Genomic DNA, 22864 nt, shown 5'->3' on the forward strand with positions numbered 1-22864 from the left:
AGAACGAACAGCGGCCATTTTGTCAATTTTTGGCCGATTTACACGAAATTCGAACTCAGCCTTCCGTAGGGTGTAACGGTGATATATTAATACGTTTTTATTAATCGGATAAACATTATGACCTCTATAGGGTCCACAAGCTAAAAACGCGATTTTTCGTACAATCAGGGGCCATAATTCAGGAAGTTACAGTCGGATATGCGCGAATATCGAAAGGAACCGAGATCTTTGGGTCATAAACTTACATTTCAAGTTTAAACAAAATCGGATAGAAATTTTGACCTCTATAGGGTCCATAACCTTGATATATCATATTTTTACGCTATTTGAGAACGAACGGCGGCCATTTTGTCTGTCAATTTCGGCCGATTTTCACGAAATTCGAACCCAGCCATCCTTAGGGTGTAACGGGGATATAATAATACGTTTTCTTTTAAATCGGATAAAAACTATGACTTCTATAGGGTCCACAAGCTAAAGACGCGATTTTTCGTACAATCAGGGGCCATAATTCAGGAAGTTACGGTCCGATATGCGCGAATATCGAAAGGAACCAAGATCTTTGGATTATCAACTTAGATTTCAAGTTTCAACAAAATCGGGTAAAAATTGTGACCTCTATAGTGTCCACAAGCTAAAAACGTGATTTTTCGTACAAACAGGGGCCATAATCCATGAAGTTTCGATCCAATACATGCCAATATCGAAAGGAACAGAGATCTTTTGGAGATATTTCAAGTTTCGTCAAAATCGGATAAGAATTGTGACCTGTAGAGTGTCCACAAACAAATTGTGGATGGACAGGCATCCAGACGTCCGGATGACCGGACGTCCGGACGGACAGGGGTGACGACAATATACGTCCACATGAAAATGTGGGCGTAGAAAAACACACATGCGTTAATCTGAACTTCCAAGAATTTCTTTTATTGTTCCAGCCGAAAAGAAGCCTAGCTTTATGTAGGTTATTACACCACAAAAACAATAAATGATGAAAAACTTTTAAAATTTGGATATTTTTAATTTCCATTTTGGGAAAATACATACCACAATCTTCTCTGATATAAGGATGCCTATCGCATATACAATATACAAATTAAATTTTTACAAATAATAATATCTACAATAAATTAGACATCACTGCAAATATAACAATGAATGATTCCTCTTTTAGTATGTTCAACTATATATATATATATATATATATATATATATAAACCTTTATACAACACAGCTCTCTAGATCACAAAACTTTCTTAAGACAATCTCATCTTTAGTCATGTCAAGTTCTTAGAAAAAATGATCAATACAAAACTGTGTAATTTCTGTGATTTATGTTTAAGAAAACTGTGTGACCCTTTTAACAGGTTTGTATTATATAAATGTTTTATGCAGTGTTTAGTTTAACACTGTGCATTATGTACAAATGATGCTATTTATGAAACAAAATGTACAAAAACGAATAACACAGTCATAGTTTTAGATATTCTTTAAAACATAACTTTTTATTTATCAGTAATATACTATTACAGCATAAAAGTATGCAAATCTCTGTAAATATAATACAGCTAGGCCAGTTATAGTTAAAATACACTCTTTTAGTATACTCTACATATTAAGCAATCTTATTGGTTTCAGAGAGAGGGAGAGAGTCTAATTGGTAACCTTTTATGATTATTACACAATGCCATTAGCACAATTTGAAATATTTGTGAATTGTTTTTAGAGCAAAAACCACCAACCTCGAGATTAATTTCTTCTGACAATTTTTTTTACAAAGATTCTATTATATCATACATAAACAGTAAATAATTTGGTTGGAATCTGACTTGGAATATTTGGCATCTTGTGTTCAGTCTGTTTAAAGATAAGGGGATCTACCTGTGATGTCAATGTCTCAAAAACATCATTGTCTCTTGAAAATTTTCCCAAAAAAACTGGGCGACACAGGCCGTTTCAACATATCAAGTCATGCTCGTGTTGGAGTTTGCAGGCAATTAGTATGTGCACCATACACATAGAAACTCTCATAAAAGTCCATTTTGCCTGAACCCACCCTGTGTATATTTACATCCGAAAATACTATGCATTATAAACAGACTTCAGATAACCATCCCAAATCCTTCAACAAGAATAATAACATTCTAATATAGAATTTACATGCATATTGTTTTGAGGATTTTTTTATATGATGGGAAGTTACCCATGCTGTATTATTACTCTTAAAGGATTAGTACTGCATTAATAAAATGAGACCCTATTAACTCAATATTAATATTAACAAGCCAACAGTGAGGCTGATTTTCCCCACCGAAATCCCAAAATAAATAGATATACACTATACGCTAAGTTTTATCACTCTCTAACAAACAGAATCAAAGTCAAAGCAATTGCTTAGCTCTGCTTAGTTTTAGCGGGAAATGTTAATCATTGAACTCAGTCAAGACATTCACCTAATGAACATCAAGTTTAAACATTCTACCTCAATCAAAAGCAGAGTTGTTATGTTCTAAAGTCTTGACCAATCAAATTGCTTATCGCTCCTTAGCCTAAGCAAAACATTGCTTGTCTCTTCTTAACTAAACAGACAATGTTCATCATCGAACTCCATCAAGGTATTCACCTAATGAATGCCTACACCAAGTTTGAACATTTTACCTCAATTAGAAGGAGAGTTATTGTGTTTCAAAGTCTGGACCCATCAAATTGCTTTTCGCTCTGCTTACCCTCAGCAGAAAATGTTCATTATCGAACTTAGTCATGGTATTGATGTGATGAAACTATACACCATGTTTGGTCACTCATTTAATCAGAACTAAAGTTTTTGTGTGCCAAAGCATCAACCAATCAAATTGCTTATCTCTGCTTACCCTTAGCAGAATATTCTCATCTTTGAACATAATCAAGGCATTCGCCTAATAAACACCTACACCAAGTGTGAACATTGTTGCTCAATTAGAAGAAGAATTATTGTGTTTTAAAGTCTCGACCAATGAAATTGCTTATTGCTCTTCTTACCCTCAGTAGAAAATGCTCATTATCGAACTTAGTCAAGGTATTGATGTATTGAAACTATACACCAAATTTGATCACTTTCACTTAATCAGAACTAAAGTTATTGTGTCCCAAAGCATCAACCAATCAAATTGCTTATCTGCTTACCCTATGCAGGAAATGCTCTTTGTCTGCGATATCACCTCTGTGGAAGCGGACGTAAAATACAACCAACTAACAACAACAGGAAATGCTCATCTTCGAACTCCATCAAGGCATCGACCTAATAAATACCTACACCAAGTTTGAACATTCTAGCTCAATTAGAAGGAGAGTTATTGTGTCCCAAAACATGGGATGGACAGACAGGCAGACAAACCTATTTTAATAGTCCCCTGCTTTCTTCGAAAGGCGGGGGACAATAATAAAAAAAATATGATTACTGATAAAAAAAGAAAATACACAAAGATTAGTGTTGTTATTAGATATATCATATTTTATATTCAATCATTATATATATAATGTGTGTGTATATAGTTACATGCAATAATGATATGTTCAAATAGGAAAACACAAAATGTACATGCAATTGTCTTATTTACATATATAGATATTTTAATTTGAAAGAAAGAATATTCTCCAGTATATTTATAGAAGTATTAAATACTGCTACAATATACTTAGTGTTATTCAATTCATGTTGCTGCCTTTTGGGTAATTCTTGTTTTCTCTTATTTTATAATGAATTGAAAAATGTGATAATTTATGTACATAAAGTAATTTCTTTTATCAAAAACAATTTACTGTTTTAAATTGATATAATAGTTGATTTTGTTCAATAATTACCTAAACCCATTTAAGCTGCAGTTTTTACTAGAATGCATTCATTAATCAAATAATAGTTAAGTACTCGGCCTTAAAGAAATGTATTGTTTGCATAGAATACAAAAGCCTTAATGTTAATAATACTAGATGTACTTCACAAATTATACTATTTTAAATTATTTTAAATATACTTAGGTCATCTGTCGTCCCACTTTCCTCCCCAACAAACTAATTGTCTAATTCAGTGATTCCAAATGTGGGGTACACACCCCACAAGGGGGAAATTTGAAAATGATGTTCATAAGAATAAACTTCATGTGTTCCATTATTACTTTTACACCAAAGAAAATTTTCGTACAAATTATTGTCGGAAACGCTGGTCTCCTCTATACATATCAAAGTGGGGAGGGGGGGGGATTGAGAGAAAAATTTGCGATGTTGAGCTAGGGCATGGTACACAAAAGGTTTAATTGATGCTGAAGATAAACAGAAAAGATCAAATCCTGATTGAGATCCATTCGAAGACAACAATGTCAGACTGAATCTGAAACCATCACTGCTAACACATCATATTGTTCATACTTTAGATGAATTGAGGAATTTGCAGTATAATCAGAGTTGTGACAAGCCAACAGTGAGGCTGATGTCCCCCAACAAAATCTCGAAATAAATAGATGACACATATTAATTAATTGCATGTTTATCTTTTTCAAAAGTATCGAGCAATCGAACTGATTATTAACTATACACTAAGTTTCATCACTCTCTATCAGATAGAATCAAAGTCAAAGAAATTGCTTAGCTCTGCTTAGTTTTCACGGGAAATGTTAATCATTGAACTCAGTCAAGACATTCACGTAATGTACATCAACATCAAGTTTAAACATTCTACCTCAATTAAAAGCGTGTTGTTATGTTCCAAAGTCTTCACCAATAAAATTGCTTATCGCTCCTTAGCCTTAGCAGAAAATTCTCATCAAACAAGGTAATGCTATAATAAATCTATACTCAGAGTTTCATAGCTCTCACTTAATTATAACCAAAGTTATCTTGCCCAAAAGCATCAACCAATCAAATTGCTTACCCTAAGCAGGAAATGCTCATCTTCGAACTCCATCAAGGCATCAACCTAATAAATATCTGCACCAAGTTTGAACATTCTAGCTCAATAGGAAGGAGAGTTATTGTGTCCCAAAAAGTGTGACAGACAGACAGACAGACAGAGGATGAACCCATTTTAATAGACAATTAACAAAGTCATATATCATTTGGTAGCTTATAAATCATACTTCATCTTAACGTGATCCATTATCATGTGATATAAGATCCTAACCTAACAAAGCAGTTAGTTACCTGTTCGAAAAATGGGGCAAAGCAGAACTATCACTTTAAACAAGAAAATAAATTCACTAACTACTGGAATTACAAGTGATGACCGTATCAGGATTAAGGTTACAATTTTTACACAAACTGTCATTAAATCCCTTCAACAACACCATGAGGAAATCTGTAATACTGGTACTCGTGATTTTTAAAGAGTCAGTATCGGGAAAAGGCAGATAATGTTCTTATTTTGCACATTTTCTAATTTGAACATGATGATGCGATTACTAATCAGGGATATTCCCTAAATGTGATAGGCACGCGTATTAAAAATTATATCAAAATTTTGTTTTGTTATTTTTGGTTGGTTACTCTTCAGTCTCTTCTGAAGTCATTTCTTTAGATTGTATTCATTTATGTGCAGATGTCCAGATCAACCTACCTGTGATACAGACAATTCCACAGAATCTCTTAAAAAACTTTGATTATCGAGATATTGGATTGGATGTCTGACCACAGTCGAATGAATTATCAAGCTGTCACCAAAGAACCATAAACATACCTTTAGAAGTTCAGATGTTCATGGAAAGACCATACAAATTAACAGAGTGAAAATAATATCTCATTTTCATTGGACTGATTCCAGGCAAGTTGGTAGCAACATTCAGTTAAAAACCCTTGATATAAACATAGAACTACTGTTACATAAAATTAATAAATCTGTGTTATATAGAAAGGTCTTGGTGTATACAACGCTTGTTTTTATTGATTTTGATTTTTTGGAGTTTTTATTCTTCATTTGAAATAAAATTTCAACATTTATTTATCATGTTTTCATTTTCAAAACTTGTTTCTTAACTTTTTTAATATTACATTAGCTAAAGTACAACAAACAATTTCAAGCCATATATCCTTATATTACTCAAATAAATACAGACAGTTTGAACAGAGAATTGAACTTCAAGAAATTATTTCCACTTATGACATTTATTTCTTAACACTATAGTGAAGTAGTAATTTTCAAATACATGCAAATGTACTGCAAAGTTATTGAGAACAGCAATCCTGTATTCTTTTACCTCTGCAAGAACGTGTGTTTACGATTGGATGCTATGTAGCGTTAAAACTATATTCAGAAATTTTCTGCAGTACTTATTCCCTTTTTCATGAATTAAACTTTAGACAAGTTTTATGCCATATTTAAAAATGCATAATGCAAGAGCTAAATCTGGCTATCACAGGTCTTTCTTTCTGGCTTCAAATGTTATATAAATTAATTATTATTTAGACATTTATTCACATGAAAAGCCGATAATCAAACTCTCTAGTATTTAAAAGTCATAAATAAATATTTAGTCTTACTCATTCCAGTCTATACTGTCTCCTTTTCGACTACAATTACTGCCATTGTGCAGATGGTAACTTGCTGTCTGGTTGTTCGTGTCTACAAGTTCATTCAATGACTTATGGGACATTTTGTATCAACCCACCAATGAACAATGGATTCTGCATATTTTCAATACAATCTGAAAGTCACTTTTCCTCTCAAAAAATTGAAAAGATGAGGTAATATTTGTATAACATTTGACACTGTATACAAATTTTGTGCTGTCTTTTCCAGACAAATAATTGCTTGACAATTTAGACTGGAATGATTGAGAATAATAAAATCTTACAATACTCTGCTATCATTCCTTTCTTTGCGACATCACAACTTGTGAACTCGGAATACTGCAATGATACCCGAGTTCTCCAGTAGTTAACACAACTTAACAGCAGTAAGGAATGTTATTGCCTATGGGTGAACTGGTGTTTACAGGTAATACACAAGGTAAAGAATACAGTATTAGACCTACGTTGTTCAAAAATATGTTGTTTTTCACCATATTAAATAGTAAATTCTACATTAGTATAAAAATAAAAATCTAGGTAATTTTAACTGTATAAAACTAAAAATTATATACTGCCTTTATTCGGCCTACTTGATCAAAGTTATCAATGAAATACATAGTATGTGTCTTGATCGTACAAGCCCAAAATATTTCTGCCTTGATTACAACAAATATTTATATGGAGTGGAACAATCTGGGGTGGAGTGCTCAAGACTAGAATCTATTTAAAGTCTGCTGTAACTGTAAAATAGTACTTAGTTGGCATTGGTTACCATAGTAAACCAGCATTCTAAAATTAATCATTTTAACTTACTGTTTCTAACAATTTTATTAGGTTAAGAATGACTAGACTCAGTTAATTGTAAAGCAATAATGGGCATATCTCTCTGATTTAGATAAAAATTAAAATCACTTATTTCCACTCAATTTTATAGATTAATTTGTCTCGATACATAAAGCGGTGTTTAGATAAATGATTGTCTCTAAAATTAATAAACAAAACCGACTTATGCTTATTCTTCCTAAACAAAACATCCATTGTATGGGTTTGGTCAAATCACTAATGGAAATAGAACATTAGATCAATCCAACTGAATACTTTATTTTGACCTAAATCAGAAAAAGAACCAAACAGTGACAGTATAACCATAACCAAACAAAACTCTTTATGGGTAAATGCATAAGTAAAGGTTTATCATGAGTAATAAGTAAAGTAATGTATTGGAGGTGATTTTGAAAAATAAATAAATGACAATATTTCAAGGCTTGGCAGTCATTAATTTTAGTAACCACAAAGATGATACTTAATCAAATAGTCAAGAATTAAATTCTCTCATTGCCTTGAAAGGGATCATTTGAGTCAATAAAAGAATTTCAGGCAACAAGGCATGCAAAAACTGAATATGATACTATCTTGACCAATCAACCTAGCTGAAACGTTTGATTACATCACGAATTTGCTCAAACAGCATCTGTTTTTGGGACTGGAAGAACAGTGACAGTATTCATATCTGTATCACTCAAATGTAGAACATTTTGGACTGACAATTGGGTACCGTATAAAAATTTTTAAATGCATTTCTTTGAGAACTAATATCTGTTGAGTGATATCACTATCAAGAAAATTCTTTTTTATTGTAATAAATCATACAGCTTAATTTGAGTTTATGGTAAACTGTTTTACATCTGTAATTTGTGTTTTTCTAATAGCTTGCAGAAATTATGTGATTTGCAATTTGCATTGTCTTTAAGATAATCGAATATGTGGCAGCAAGTGCTGTTTATGATCTCAACAACAGTATACAATTGGCTGCCTATTTACTGGTCATTCAAAACATCATATTTCTAGCAAAGACACATGACTAAATTAATTTTGAAGGAACATTTTGAGTCAAGCATTTAGTAGATGTATGTTTAGAGAATCAGGCTACCTTTACTTTCAATTAATCTTTTTTAAAATATGTTTCAACCAAAATCTTACTTGTAGGACATCTTGTAAAACATATTATACAATCATTAAAAGAAACTATAGGTGTTCTGTCCGAAGAAAAAAAAAACGTGAAAGGTCAAGTCACGACAGAAGACAATTATCTTACAATAATCAACCATTTAATTCTCATCACCTTCCAATCTCGATCCCAGAAATAACTTTACCTGTCGTTTATCTCTGGTAAAACTCGCCAGCCATTAATCAGCATGATCTTGGTTCCTAAGCTCCCACCCCAGTGGCTACAGATTGGCAGGAATTGTTAGAATGAAATGCTGCCGATTTCTGGACAATTAGACATCGATTCAGTGCATGAGTTACATATTAATGATCCTTGGAACATTTTCCACATCTTGACATCGAAAGTTCATTCGAAAACAGCCGATTTGATGATTTACCGAGAAATATTTTTAGCACACAATGTGAATGATTCGGGTAAATATGTGAAATTTCTGAAAAAAACGAGGGTTTGAGCCGCCATCTTGGATCTTTGTGAAGCGACCGACGGAAGGATATATCATATGACATTCAAAATGGCCGATGTATGGCCGGCCAGTTTTAACAGAGGGTAAACTTATCTCTGGGATCAAGATTGATCACTTTCATCAAATGAAAGATATATAAATTTAAATAACTTTCCTCCAATTTGATAGCAGAAACAAACTTCAAATAAATTTGTAAAAAAGAACTTCCTACAGGTTCCCTGTTTCTGTTAGTACTAGATTAGGTTTACTTTAAATAGTCTGTTACTAGTAAACTATTCAATTCTAAAATTTCTAACCAGTATTCTGTAAGTAAAAGATGCAGGATACTGGTATATAACCATCTCTATGTATATCTATATAAAATTCTAATTCAATGTCTTTAAACTTTATTATTTTCTTCATTACCTTACACAAAGTAATGGCAATTTGTACGATGTCACTAGATCACAAGTGACTTCACATAGATCGTGTAACAAATTCTTCAAGCACTGCTTGAGTCCTTCTCTAACAACGCGATAACAGTAGTATCTATCGTCAATCATCACAGCAATTCATACGTCACACATAACATCTGTTTGAGATTGGCACGAGATCACAGTGATACTGTTTTGCCTCGAAATGTCTTTTAGTAGTACATATTTGCACCGTAATGTATCCAGCACCAACTTTCTTAAAGCACTTTAGCTGCCTTCTGGTTAACCCAATCTTTACAGACACACCCGCCAGATACTTTTCATGTCACTCACTTCTGCTGCCCACATTTTCTGTGTCCAAAGAAAGAGCACTGAATCTGTACCGCTGGAATTATGCTAGATTAAGTCTAGATTTAATTCACACATGATTTCACTTTAGGAATGTTTTATAAAGTAGATTTGATTTGGACACTGATCGTTCTTGTTCTAATAAAAATAACATGTCCCTGAGATTCACTCTTTTCGTTCTGGGTCTATTCATAACCTGAATTTTAAAATAAAAAATAAATATTATTTAATGTGAATTTTGGATTAAAAATGCAACAGAATTTCTATACACATTATTTTCCAGTTTTCCAGTAAGAATCATGCATTTGTGGTCTAAGGGGAGATAAAACTGGTCAAGAAAGTTATCTCCCTTGGAATTGAAACTCTATGAGTAATGTGAGGAATGAAATTAATTAGGTTTTCATTGAAAACTGGTTGACAGTTTCTGTAAAAGCTCCAGCAAGCCCATTTATTCCTGTTACATATATCAAAGCAATTATTTAATAACATGACAAAACTTATAAAACAGAAAAATGTGGGGGTTTTTTTTACCGATATATTTGAAGACACACCACTGCCATTAGCTCCTGTTGAACTACTAGTACCAGCCTGAAATATCACAAACACAGATTAATTTACTTACTTATTCAATCAAACAAAGTAAACTGCTTTTGCTCACACAGACATTGTGATGTTATTTTTATACTAGGCATTAATTTTTGATTTTTAATCTAATCTTAATTCTATATTGCGCTGAGTGATACTTAATTTTATTGTAATGTAGTTACGGTTTTATAAGTAACAAAAATGTATTTTAGGCAATACAAAACAACATTCCGGGTCTCAGACAACCCTTCCAATCAGAGGTTTTTATTGTTTTGTTTTTATTTTGTCAAAGTATCAATGGGCTAAATGACTTCTCACCAGCATCTCATTTCAAGCTTGTACATTTATCTGATCATCTGATTATAAATGTTTTTTATAGGAATGCAGAATTTACTGTATGCTAATCTAAATAAAACTTTATTTACAAGCATAGACTTTGTAGTTCTATGAATGTAAATAAAGCTTCTTCCATCTTCCAATGAGAATAATTTCAGTAATTTCTTTAATCATTACTACATGAATTGCATGAAAAGCAGAAGAATGGATAATTGCCATATACTGATAACAATGAGTCAGTGACCTCAGAGGCTCTCAGTAATATTTATCAGGGTTGTGTACTTGTTAACTGAGCCTTCAGTACACTTCTGAATTCAACATGACATATTTAATAGTTAATTTCCTTTACCAATCAATGAGGATGTTTTTATTTTTTTGAAATATATACAATTTATGCAGTCCTTTACAGGTTACAGAATATCTTATTTCATATGGCCTTATTTATAAAACTTACTGTTTGACCAGAATCTGTTGTTTCTATTTTTCTTTTTTTCCTCGGTCCAATGGCTGCAAGTGCTGTTAAGTTTGCTTCCCGTTGCCGAACTTCTTCCATTTCTGCTGCCTGGAGCTATTACGAGAAAGGGACAATTAATATCAATTTGGAAATTCATTTTGCTAATCATTTTGCTAGATAACACAAAAGTGTGAGGCGTCTGACCTCGTGGGTAACCTGCTACAACCATAAAACAGTTACAAGGTCATCTTAGTTATATTCTGATTATTAAGACTTTGTGATTTTATAACGGTATAACTACTGACATAACCATAAAACAAAAAATATCCATCATAATTAGGTTTTGGCATTGTGTCCCTTTATGTCTTCTACCTATCCAGAAGGCAATGAATGATAAAGAGGACATATATTATGAATTGATTTAAGTTGAACATAAAATAGATATTTTTTTCATGACCACAAATCTTTAAAATAAATAAACTTACTTCTTTTGCTTTCTGTTTAAGTTTAAGTTGTTCAGGATCTTCATTCTTCGACCGACTCTATAAAAGTTAAATATATTCTATGTTTTTCACACACATTATGTTATTCTCAGTACATGACACCTATTATATAATCCGGTGATGTCAAATTATAACTGCAATCCTACAAAGTTTTTGTAAAAACCAGGTGGGAGCTTATAATACATAAACTTTGTAAAGACCTAGAGAGTGGGTCATTACAGATTCTTCGTGGCGTTATTATAAAGACTTTGTAGAGACATGATGGGAAGTTATTACCTAGGCTTTGTAAAGACCTAGTTGTAGGCTTTATTGAGTAACACCATACATTGTACTAATAATTGTCAAGTTCTTACACTTCTAGTCATGTAGTTATTTTGAGATAAAAAAAAGCCATTCACAAAACTAGATGAAATAGATTTTGTTATATGCTGTGCATAATAGAGACTAAATATTTGTCTCCTAAATGTTCATAATTTGTGCACTATTTGTTATAAAAGTATTTTTGCTGTATAGAATGTTATTAGATAGAAAGCTCTATCATACTTACCTTTATAGCTCTCAATAAAATCTCTCTTTCTTGCTCCTCATGTCTTTTTTTCTCTAACTTGTCTATTTCTTCTAAAAACTTTAACTGTGTTCGTACATCATTAGTTACTTCATACCTAGAATCCATCTGTATAAAACAAAAATCATATTTAACTTCACTAGACAATATAGGCTTTAATCACAGGGCTATAACTATGTCAAGAATATGAATACCTACACATTAAAATCTTTTAATTATTGCAGTAAGATAATTAACACAATATATACTTTTGTATGTTCATACATTGTAGGTTACTTTTTTTAAATACAGAACAGAATGGGGTTTAATGCCTCATCAACACAATACTTTGGTTACGTCTACACTTACATGCGAGATAGGATAATTTTGCTTTTCAACTGTCACATTTTCTTTTATGTGTACACCAAAGTGGACAAAGATGGACTTAGTTTTTTTGTCCCATCCTTACTAGTAAACAGACTTTATTTGTCACTCCTGCTAAGCAAAGAATTAGTTTGAAAAATCCTGAAGGCTCTTCTCAGTCAACGTCGTCAGTATTCAAATTCGGAAGATTTCAGTCAAATGCCCTTTTCACACAACTACCAGGATTCCCTTTAAAGCCACATAAACTTTAACTTAAAGCAGAAATCACAGGAGCTGCATAATGTAAGTGTAATGAAATTTTGTATTGTTTATATCTTACTTTATATATTTCTATTCTATGTTCTGCTATAGTTGATAATTTTTCTACCATATCACGTAGTCGTTCTTGTGTGGCATGTGATATCATATTAGCTACATCTAACGATACTTCATCTAAACCATGCTTCTTAGCTGTAAAATAAAATACAAATTAGATTAGATGGGATCACATATGGTTAAACTTGGATTTAACACGATACCCACAATATAAAGGTAGGTGGAGACTGATTAAAAATAGTATTGATCAACCAGAATTAGACTGACTGTATTTGGCTTGTTTAGCGAAATTCATACCAAGATTAACTGAGCATATTACCTATAAGTTGTTTTATGTCATAAGAGTGGCAAGAAACTCTTATTTAATTTTGTTGAAGTTAATTCATACCTATTTTACTTGTTTTCTTAAAGGACCTAAGTCCGTAACTCAAAATCCTCCAAAATCTTCGACATCGAAAACACGAATTATTGGTCAATTTAAATCAACATTGATGATGTAAACTTACCGGGAAAAGATGAGCTTCTGATATCCGATATTTAAGATAAAATAATTTTTTTTAACATTGGTACACAAATCATGTACCATAATGCGCTTCAGCCCCAGTTGTATTGAGAGACTCGAGGGACGAGGCTAGACACATTGCACCAAATCAAATGGAGTTATGTAGACTAGAATAACTAGACGCTAGAAATTTGCACTCGATTGAGATTGGACTTATTTCGCCAAACATAACTGATTTGAAATTGGAGTAAAAACGGAAACCATTAAATGTAAATCAGTTTATATACATTCATATTACAGTATTATATGCGTTGCGACCCACTTTTGTGAATTTCTAGGTCCCAAATGTTAGCGATTTAGCTTCTTTAACAGTTTTAATTATTCAACTGACCTATTTCATGTATTCTGGCCATTAATGGTCCATGGAATAGAAAAGCTTCGTCTTTACAAGATCGTATTTGTGTACCAATAAAATCAGCATTAGTTGCTAAAATATTCTTAGATTCTTCTGATAAATTAACACCACCCATTGTTGCTACATCATTAATATCGTCATCCCCATCTCTGTAATGGAATAAAGACATATCTTATACTAGCGGTTGCCAGGCAAGATACGCCCACATTTTGCAAGAGATGGATAGAGAACAAGCTAAAAAAAAAAAGAAGTGATTTTTCGTACAATCAGGGGCCATAATTCAGGAAGTTACAATCCGGTATGTGTGAATATCGGAAGAAACCAAGATATCTTTGGGTTATAAACATGTATTTGAAGTTTCATCAAAACCGGATCAAAATAGCGTCCATAGAGGTTCCACAACCTTGATACACGAAATTTGAACTCAACCATCATTACAGTGTAACGGTGATATCTTCGAACTTTTTTTAAATTGGATAATAATTATGACCTCCAGCGGAACCACAAGCTACAAATGTGATTTTCCGTACAATAAGGGGCCATAATTCAGGAAGTTATGATCCGATATGCGCAAATATCGAAAGGAACCAAGATCTTTGGGTTATAAACATACATTTTAAGTTTCATCAAAATCAGATGAAAATTGTGATCTCTAGAGTGTCCACAAGCTAAAAATGTGATTTTTTGTACAATCAGTGGCCATAATCCATGAAGTTTTGATCCAATACATGCTAATATCGAAAGGAACCGAGACCTTTTGGAGATAAACCTATATTTCAAGTTTCGTCAAAATCGAATAAGAATTGTGACCTGTAGAGTGTCCACAAACAAATTGTGGACAGACATAGAAAATTTCTTTAATATAAGTGATAATCAATATTTTGCATTAAAATATATCCGTTTCACGAAGAAAGTCATTTCATTTCTGATCTATGCTTGAAGAATTCAGTTATTGCATATGATTCTTAAAATATGCCCAATTTTGGCCTACATAGATTAGTGATCTAAATGTATGGATATTACTTACTTCAATGCTTCAAATTTCTGTTTTTCTTTTGGTGCCGGACTTCCTGAAGCTTTCACAACTCTAGTTTGGAAAGAATTAACACCAGATGCAAGATTTCCTTGTATTGGTATAGGTGTTTTTATACGTACTAGGTTCGCAGATGAAGTTGGTGCACCTTGTACTAAAACTTTATTACCTGGTCGTACATACATCTGACCAGGTACACCTTGACGCATCACCATCTAAACAAGAATATTTTATGATCAAATTAAAATGCATCAGAATACACTTTTAGTTCACATGTTTGTCTCTGGAAACAGAAATTCACGTTGTAGAATTTTACAGAGTTGTTATTAACTTAAATTGTAAGAATCTGTGATAAAACTCCAAAGTTTGTATGAGTTTGTATGAATCAGGTAAGAAAAGGAATAGAGTTTAAGATCCCATCAATGTAATACTTTTCTCAATCAGAGACTTAACATATTTGCTATCATCACATGTGAAGTTCTAGGGAGGAAGATTTTTTGTCAATATGTATATGGGGTGGACGTCGGTTATTTGTCTATACAACATTATACTTGATAAGTGGCAATTGGGTTAAAAAAATCCTGACATTTTTCTCAGTCCACGCCAGAATCCTAACACAAGAAATTCTGGTTGAGGGCCTAAGGCTCGACTGCTGTAGCTCCTGTATGAAGCTTGAAGAAAAAGATTTAATTTAGTATGATAACCCTGACTTTTTCTCAAAATTTTAAAATATCATAAAGTTAGGCTATTTCTAGTCACACGGGCCTCAGCATATTGTCTATATGAGCAGGCTGAACAGGTATTTCTGTATCTAAGTTCCATTAAGAGAAATCTGATTCCTATTTACCTGCTGTACACCAAAAGGAGCCACTGGTCTTTGTTGAACAGAAGACATGACAGGCATAGGATGCATACCAGCTATTTCTGGTGGTGGTGCTTTTACACCATCTATTGTCATTTTATCCATGATTAAATAGTGCCGCAATAATGGCAGACTTTTCTGAAAAATAAAATTAAATTAAATCTAGAATGCCCCCAAATTTTGTAATATAATGCATGTTCTCGGCAAACTATGGATAACCTATTTGTAGAAACACTACTTTGTGAGTCAGTGATGCAGTTCATAAGTCAATGAATGTCTCAAGACCATACAGAGAATGAAACATCAACTATAACATTTCAATCAAATTCACAAAATTCATTTAGATGTCAGAAGGAGCTGTTAAAGGTTACTTCAAGTCTCTGTGCGTCATTTACATTTTTCGGAATATGTCTGGCCAAAGAAGGTGATACACAACCTCAGAATCCCAGTAGTCTCGTTCTTTTAAATCTTATTCATTTATATTTTATCAAGGACAAAAAGATTACCTTTAAAAATGGTACAAGATATGGCTGTGGAGAAGATTTTAATTCCACTTGCAATTTTTCTGTAAACGTTTGCGGCTCCACTTTTCCATCCTGTTTAAAATAATTATATATTGATCGACATACAATAATATCCTTGTTTATTAAATAATCAAATAAACATGAATAACCCTTTTAGTAAAATCTGGAAACAATATCTCAAACTTTTTGATGCCTATGACATGATGTTAAATGCGACTACTTCAAACTTTCAAAATTATTACTACAAATTCAGATGGCAAAAAAAGGTCGTAAAATGTAATGAGATTTTTGAGATAAATGTAAAATGTAGACACATCAAAAAAAGCATTTTCCCATAAAACATTTGTTATTTAACACTTAACATTTGACAATTTACATTTAACTCTTGTCTTAGAAGTATTTTGACTTTATCATTACCGGTATTAGGACTTTTTCCTTTGTACTTTTCACATATAATCAATGGAAAAGACATTGTAGCAGAGCATTTAATATTGGCAGTCATACCCTTCAATAAAAATCTGATTACGTGTAATAACCCATTAAGTAATTATTATTATTATCAGAAATCATTAGAATTTGTTTCGATTGTTTGTCTCATGACAAAATAAATTTATATTAACTTTAGACTGTAGCATGTCCACAAGATTTCTCAAATGATTAAAGCGATAACTCTGGCAGTAAATATCGGAAATCGTTGAAAATCAATAGGTTTCTTCGTCTCATGATCGTAAACACTGTGTATAAATTTAAAGTCTATCGGATAGTAACTTTACCTTGTAGAGTGGCCACAAGATTTTTCAAAGTGATCAAGGGACATAACTCTGGCGGTAATTATCAGAATTTGTTGAAAATCAATAGGATTCTTCATCTCATGACCGTAAACACTGTGTATAAATTTAAAGTCTATAGGATAATAACTTAAGCCTCTAGAGCATCCACAAGACTTTTCAAAGTGATAAAGGGCCATAATTCTAGAAGTACTTATCGGAAATTGTTAGAAATAAATAGGTGTCTTTGTCTTATTACCGTAAACACTGTGTATAAATTTAAAGTCAATTCGATATTAAACATGCATTATGCAAGAGCTAAATCTGATTATTGCAAGTCTTAATTTAGGCTTCAGATGTTATAGAAATTATAAATTAGATCTTTATTTAAACAACAAGACCAAAATCAACTCTGTAGACCCACGGATGGCTCGGCTACAGTTCGGATTTAAATAGGATTTCATTAATTGATTAAATCAAATAATGGGTAACCTGATGAAAATACGTCAGTTAGATCGAGGCTAAATGATAGAGTGTACTTAGCGAGGCCGCTGTAAAGCGTTTCCGTATGCCAACTTTACTTGATAATCGAGATATGTAGGTGGAGTTAACGCCTGTCAATCAAACGATCGGCGAAGGTGAAGACACATTTCGCTACCATTTTTAGGCAAATATTACAACGATGATAACTATGTTCAGAATAAAGTAATTTGACTGAATTTTTCAATATATTCTTCTTTCATCATCTACTTTTGAACTCTTATAGCAAGAATGGCCAACTCTCTATAAAAATCTCCCATAATGTATCTTTAACTTTAGCCTCTAGAGCATCCACAATATTTTTCAAAGTAATCAAGGGCCATAACTCTGGCAGTAATTATCAGAAACTTCTTCTTCTCAGGACCTTAAACATTGTGTGTAAATTTAAAGTCAATCGGATATTAACTTTAGCCTCTAGTGCCTCCACAAGATTTTTCAAAGCGATCAAGGGCCATAACTCTAGCAGTAATTATCAGAAACTGCTGAAAATCAATAGACTTATTCTTCTCAGGACCTTAAACATTGTGTATAAATTTAAAGTCAATCAGATATTAACTTTAGCCTCTGGAGCGTCTACAAGTACAAGCAATTGTGGACACCGAATCGGTGGATGGACGGGGGAGATGGCAATATACGACACCACATTTCAATGTGGGCGTATACAAATTTAAAACTTACGATCAGTCCTTGTATGAGCTCACGGACATTCCGCACAGTTTCTTGTGGTTGACTTTGAGCCAGTTTAATTAAGGTAGACAGAAAATTTTTACATTTTTCAACATTTTGTAACATGCCTTGCTGACCTGAAAATGATGGGAAATGAAATTAAAACTAGTGGAAATTCTGGAGAATTTCAACCATCAGCTGACTAGAAAGCAAAAGCAATTTCAGCTATATTTCAGTGATGACAGTGATAATGAAGGTAAAGATATGGTTCATTACTAGCCAGTACAAAGAAAAGATTCAGTACTTAATAAATCAAAATGTTGTTAAGTTGATATGTTTTGGGATTACTTTAACAGGATGAAAGCATGGGAGATGATGGTGTGAATAAGAAAACTCACCTGCAGCTGCTCCAGGTTGAGTTACTGCTGCTTGTGGTTGACCTACAGCTTGTGTACCAGGAAGTACTTGAGAGCTAGTTGTTACAGTATTTGGTAGTACCTGTGGTTGCCCTCGGCCTACACCTGTCTGAGGCTGTATTACAACAGCCGGAGATGTAGCCGGTCTGCCCATTGCTATACTTGTTGATGGCTAAAATAGAAATATGTGCAAAATATTATACAAAAGGACCCATACAAAAACCCACGATGTTGGACAGGTGACCTACTCCTTGTACAAGCAGACAAATTAAACTAGTCTAACCAAGAAGCATAAGCTTATTGGTCCAAGAATCATTTATATCAATCCATATCTAAATTAAGGCCATGTACAGTTCAGATGATACAGATTCATTGCCGCCATCTATATTGTTTCAGAATTGTCAATCAATGATAGAAGGATAACTCATAGCTACATATATCCATCCATAAAACTTAAGCTAATGTTTTAGACAATTAAAAGCACACTTTTCAGCTTGTTGCTACTTTCATTGGCTCATTGTAGCTTTAGCAATGGAAACGTTTATCAATGTCATTAATATCTTTTTGAATAATCGACAACAAATAAAATTTGTTACTGCTTTTATACTAACCCGAACATTTTGAACTTTTGTAGCTAAAACAGGACCTTGTCCTTGTGTTGCACTACCTGAGTGGGCAGTAGATACCAACATAAGCTGCCCATGTTCATTTTTCATCAATATCGTATTAGGTGGTAACTGAAGTCCTGGACTTAAAGTGATGGTGTTCTATGAATGATAAAAAATAGATTTTATTAATAAATGAAATGAAATGTGGTTTTATGACCCAAGAGCTCTAACCGGGCTAAATTTATTAATAATATTAATATTCAATCAAAAAAAGATGCAGTATGTAAGATTTACATTGTAGATACAGAGCTTTCCGTTCTTACTATAATTAGTTCAAAAATAGAAGATAGGTTGCCAGGCAGCAAAACATATGCTCACAGCAGCTAATTTGTCAGAGTGGTCCTCAAGGGTTGTCACAATTTTAATCTAAATGATGCATATAAATTTCGTACATATCAGATGATAACTTTTGTTGTATAATATAATGCAAACTTAATATACTGAAAATTTCATTCAAATTACTAAGTTATTAGCGCCTGCTGTTATGACAAGATTTGGCATTGATTGTTTATTATCACCCAATAATAGATTCTACAGTAGATATCATAATCTACTGCAATATCTCCTTAGGAGATATCGCTTTACATCAATTTGATTGGTCAGTTGAAAAGGAACTACTTTTTTTTATTTTCAAAAAACAGTTCATTTGTTATTAAAAGTAACTTTTTTTTATTAAAAAAAATGAACTATTGTTATTCAAATGACTTTGATGGAAACATTGGGTCAATATAAAGCACTTTATATGCACATGTATGAAAATCAGCGGTTTTAAACTTGGGAATTTGCAATTCTCCATGGTTGCTGACTGTTGTCCTAATAAGTAAATTTTGGGGTTTACTTGACTATGCCCACATATTGGGACCAGGGATTAGGGCTCACACTGGCTTTCAATTTTTTTCCGCCAAAACGGATGATAATTTTTATATAAAAAAAATGTTCATATTTTTTTCCGCCAACTGGAATATTTTATCTGCCAAAAATGTGTGATAAAAAAGACAACACCTAACAATTTTTTGTCTCAGCTAGGATTATTATAAAAAAATAAACCTATATATACAATACAATAACAAAAATCTGTCTTTACATAATAGATTAGCAAAGTTTGGATTTAATAAGATCAGATTTTATTTTTGGTGACTTTAGTCTATTTGAACACTGCACTGCACAATATATTTTCAGTATTTACACGTCAAATCTCATCCAAGGATTGCCATTTTTCTATAAATTTATGTGTTGTGTGCACAATGGGCCTATTGTTATTTTCAGGTACCGTAAAGGTATCAGAATCTAAATCCCTGATAGAATGGTATAAATTTCAATTATATTTGTTAAGCGATACTTACAATATATACCTGTCGTTAACTTTTAGAGCATTTTGGCGACGGTAATATGATACAAATGGTGAACTGTTTTCTCACTTAAGAATCGTCAATATTCAACTTGTTCTTACGTTTTCGACCAGTGGTGATATTATAATTTGAAATAATGATATCTGATAGGCATGCTTGTATTTTTTACAAGCTGTATATGAAGCCAGTCAAGCCACTGTAAACGAATTCAGCTATCAAAATATTTAATTCTCTTAGCAAGGAACTGTCGATCATTTTGATTACATGTATCATGTATATTGTTATTTTTTTAAGATGAAACGAAACATCAAATAATCACGGCTTGGATTAATCATTAGGAGTAAATTGTGACTTGACATAGGCTTTATATATATCATTGGCAATTATCAATCAATTAATCATTAATCCAAGACAACTGATTAGTATTACTCATTGACGCGATCTGGATTATCAGCCAGTTGATTAATTTATAGTATCCCGCCATGTGATTGACACTCAATAATGGTTAATAACTTAATTCAGGATAAATACGATTAGAATTTTGAGATTTTTTTCCGCCAGTTCTCAAAATGAATCGCCAGTACCGCGAAACATTATCGCCAAAATTATTGTCAAAATCAAATTTTAATCGCCACTTTCATATTTTTATCACAAATTGCAACTTTGGCGACTGACAGTGTGAGCCCTGCCAGGGATATTCATATCAAAATATAAAATTTGTGGTCTACACACTCATCCATTAAATTATAATCAGAATTTAGCATTATAAATATTATTGCCTCAAATGCCCAAAGTAGGTGCACACTTATGAAGTAAGTTGATGTTGCTCATAAACATGTCAATGCTTAGATTTTCAATAGTGAGATGAGTGAACCATATTAAAAATACACTAAAGGCCACATGTGTGACAAATGATTAAACATTGGCAAAAATAAAAGTGTCTCACACTGTTTATAAAAGAATTAAATATTAAAACAGTTTAATAAAATGGACACAGCTTTGACTGGAAAATCAAAAACACTTTAAGGAATAAAATAAAATGTTTGTACTTACACCAGCACCTGACTGTCGTGGAGCAATACTTATTTGGTGAGGATGATTTGTCATTCTAATTGGTGTTGAAACACGTACTTGTCCCGTTTTAGATGTAACATGTCTCACAGGATTAAATTGCACAGATCCACTAGTTGTTGAAGATAAAGGTGGTCTAACCACAGTCACTTGATTTGTTGGTGCCCTAACAGTAATAACATTTGAACCTACAGGAGTACCTTTAAGCGTGTTAACCAACGGTCGTCCCCCAACAATAGATACTGGGGTTCCACTCGGTAACACACCACTTTGAGTTGTTTGTCCAATAATAGTTTGAATATTTGCACCATCTTTCACATTCACAATGTCCGTTTTAAGAAATGGTGAACCGACCTCTTGTTTCACTTGAATATTAGAACTTTCCTGCTTCACAACAAATTGTTTTGGCGAAGCTATCACAGATCTGCCTTTTTGTATCTGAGCATGATTACCGTTTTGGGCTATTGTCATAGGTTTTTGCTCCGAAGCAATATTTGCCAGATTATAAATTGCATTTGCAGCAGAGTTTGTTCCCCTTGTAGAGGCACCAGAGACAGTTTGTGTACTAGGGAAATTATTTGTTGTTACTTGTAATTGTGGTGCACTACTATTTATAACAGTACTAACATTTACTCCTGGACTAGGCGAAGAAATATGCACTGATGAGTCTGTTACATTATTTTGGTGTGGATGGACTAAATTTCTCACAGAAGATGTGTTAGAAGGGAGAGATACATGATGATCTGAATTCTGTGAGTTAACTAATGCATTTACTCCAGAAGATGGTGCACCTGTAGAGTTTATAATGGATGTAATTCCCAAAATCTGATTTTCGGGTACAGATTTATTTCCTTGCCCAAGGGTAAAATTTATTGTGCTGTTTGTATGTGATGACAACCCTTTTTGGGAAACATTTACCTGACTTGCATTTGTACTGAATAGTGAGTTTGTTGTAGTAGCATTAGATGTTATGCTACTAATGTGATTGTTGTTCACAGAGGAATCTGACGGGGTCTTAGATAAGTCTCTATTCGTAGAGGATGCTAACTGTGATTCTAGGGACCCAACTAACGCGCTAACCGCACTCTCATCTATTTCTGAAGAAAGTAAATCGTCTATTGAACCTGGGTCCGCCATTTCCCTGGCTCGCCAGAATTTACAATG

The 22864-nt window shown here is 32.9% G+C and overlaps 1 protein-coding gene across 1 annotated transcript; it reads right to left on the reverse strand.

Moving 5' to 3' along the window:
• Window positions 1-3467: 3467 nt before the first annotated feature.
• Window positions 3468-22843, reverse strand: LOC126816673 (transcription initiation factor TFIID subunit 4). Its single transcript, XM_050543398.1, has 14 exons — window positions 21683-22843; window positions 19224-19379; window positions 18595-18784; window positions 18209-18333; window positions 16206-16295; window positions 15685-15837; window positions 14832-15052; window positions 13781-13953; window positions 12892-13022; window positions 12192-12317; window positions 11627-11683; window positions 11142-11255; window positions 10298-10354; window positions 3468-9962 (listed from the first exon to the last, which is right to left on the reverse strand). The coding sequence occupies exons 1-14, from the start codon at window positions 22835-22837 to the stop codon at window positions 9849-9851; spliced, it is 2862 nt and encodes a 953-aa protein (XP_050399355.1). The 5' UTR covers window positions 22838-22843; the 3' UTR covers window positions 3468-9848.
• Window positions 22844-22864: the final 21 nt, after the last annotated feature.

This window comes from Patella vulgata, chromosome 3 (assembly GCF_932274485.2).
Source record: "Patella vulgata chromosome 3, xgPatVulg1.2, whole genome shotgun sequence".
Taxonomy (NCBI): domain Eukaryota; kingdom Metazoa; phylum Mollusca; class Gastropoda; family Patellidae; genus Patella; species Patella vulgata.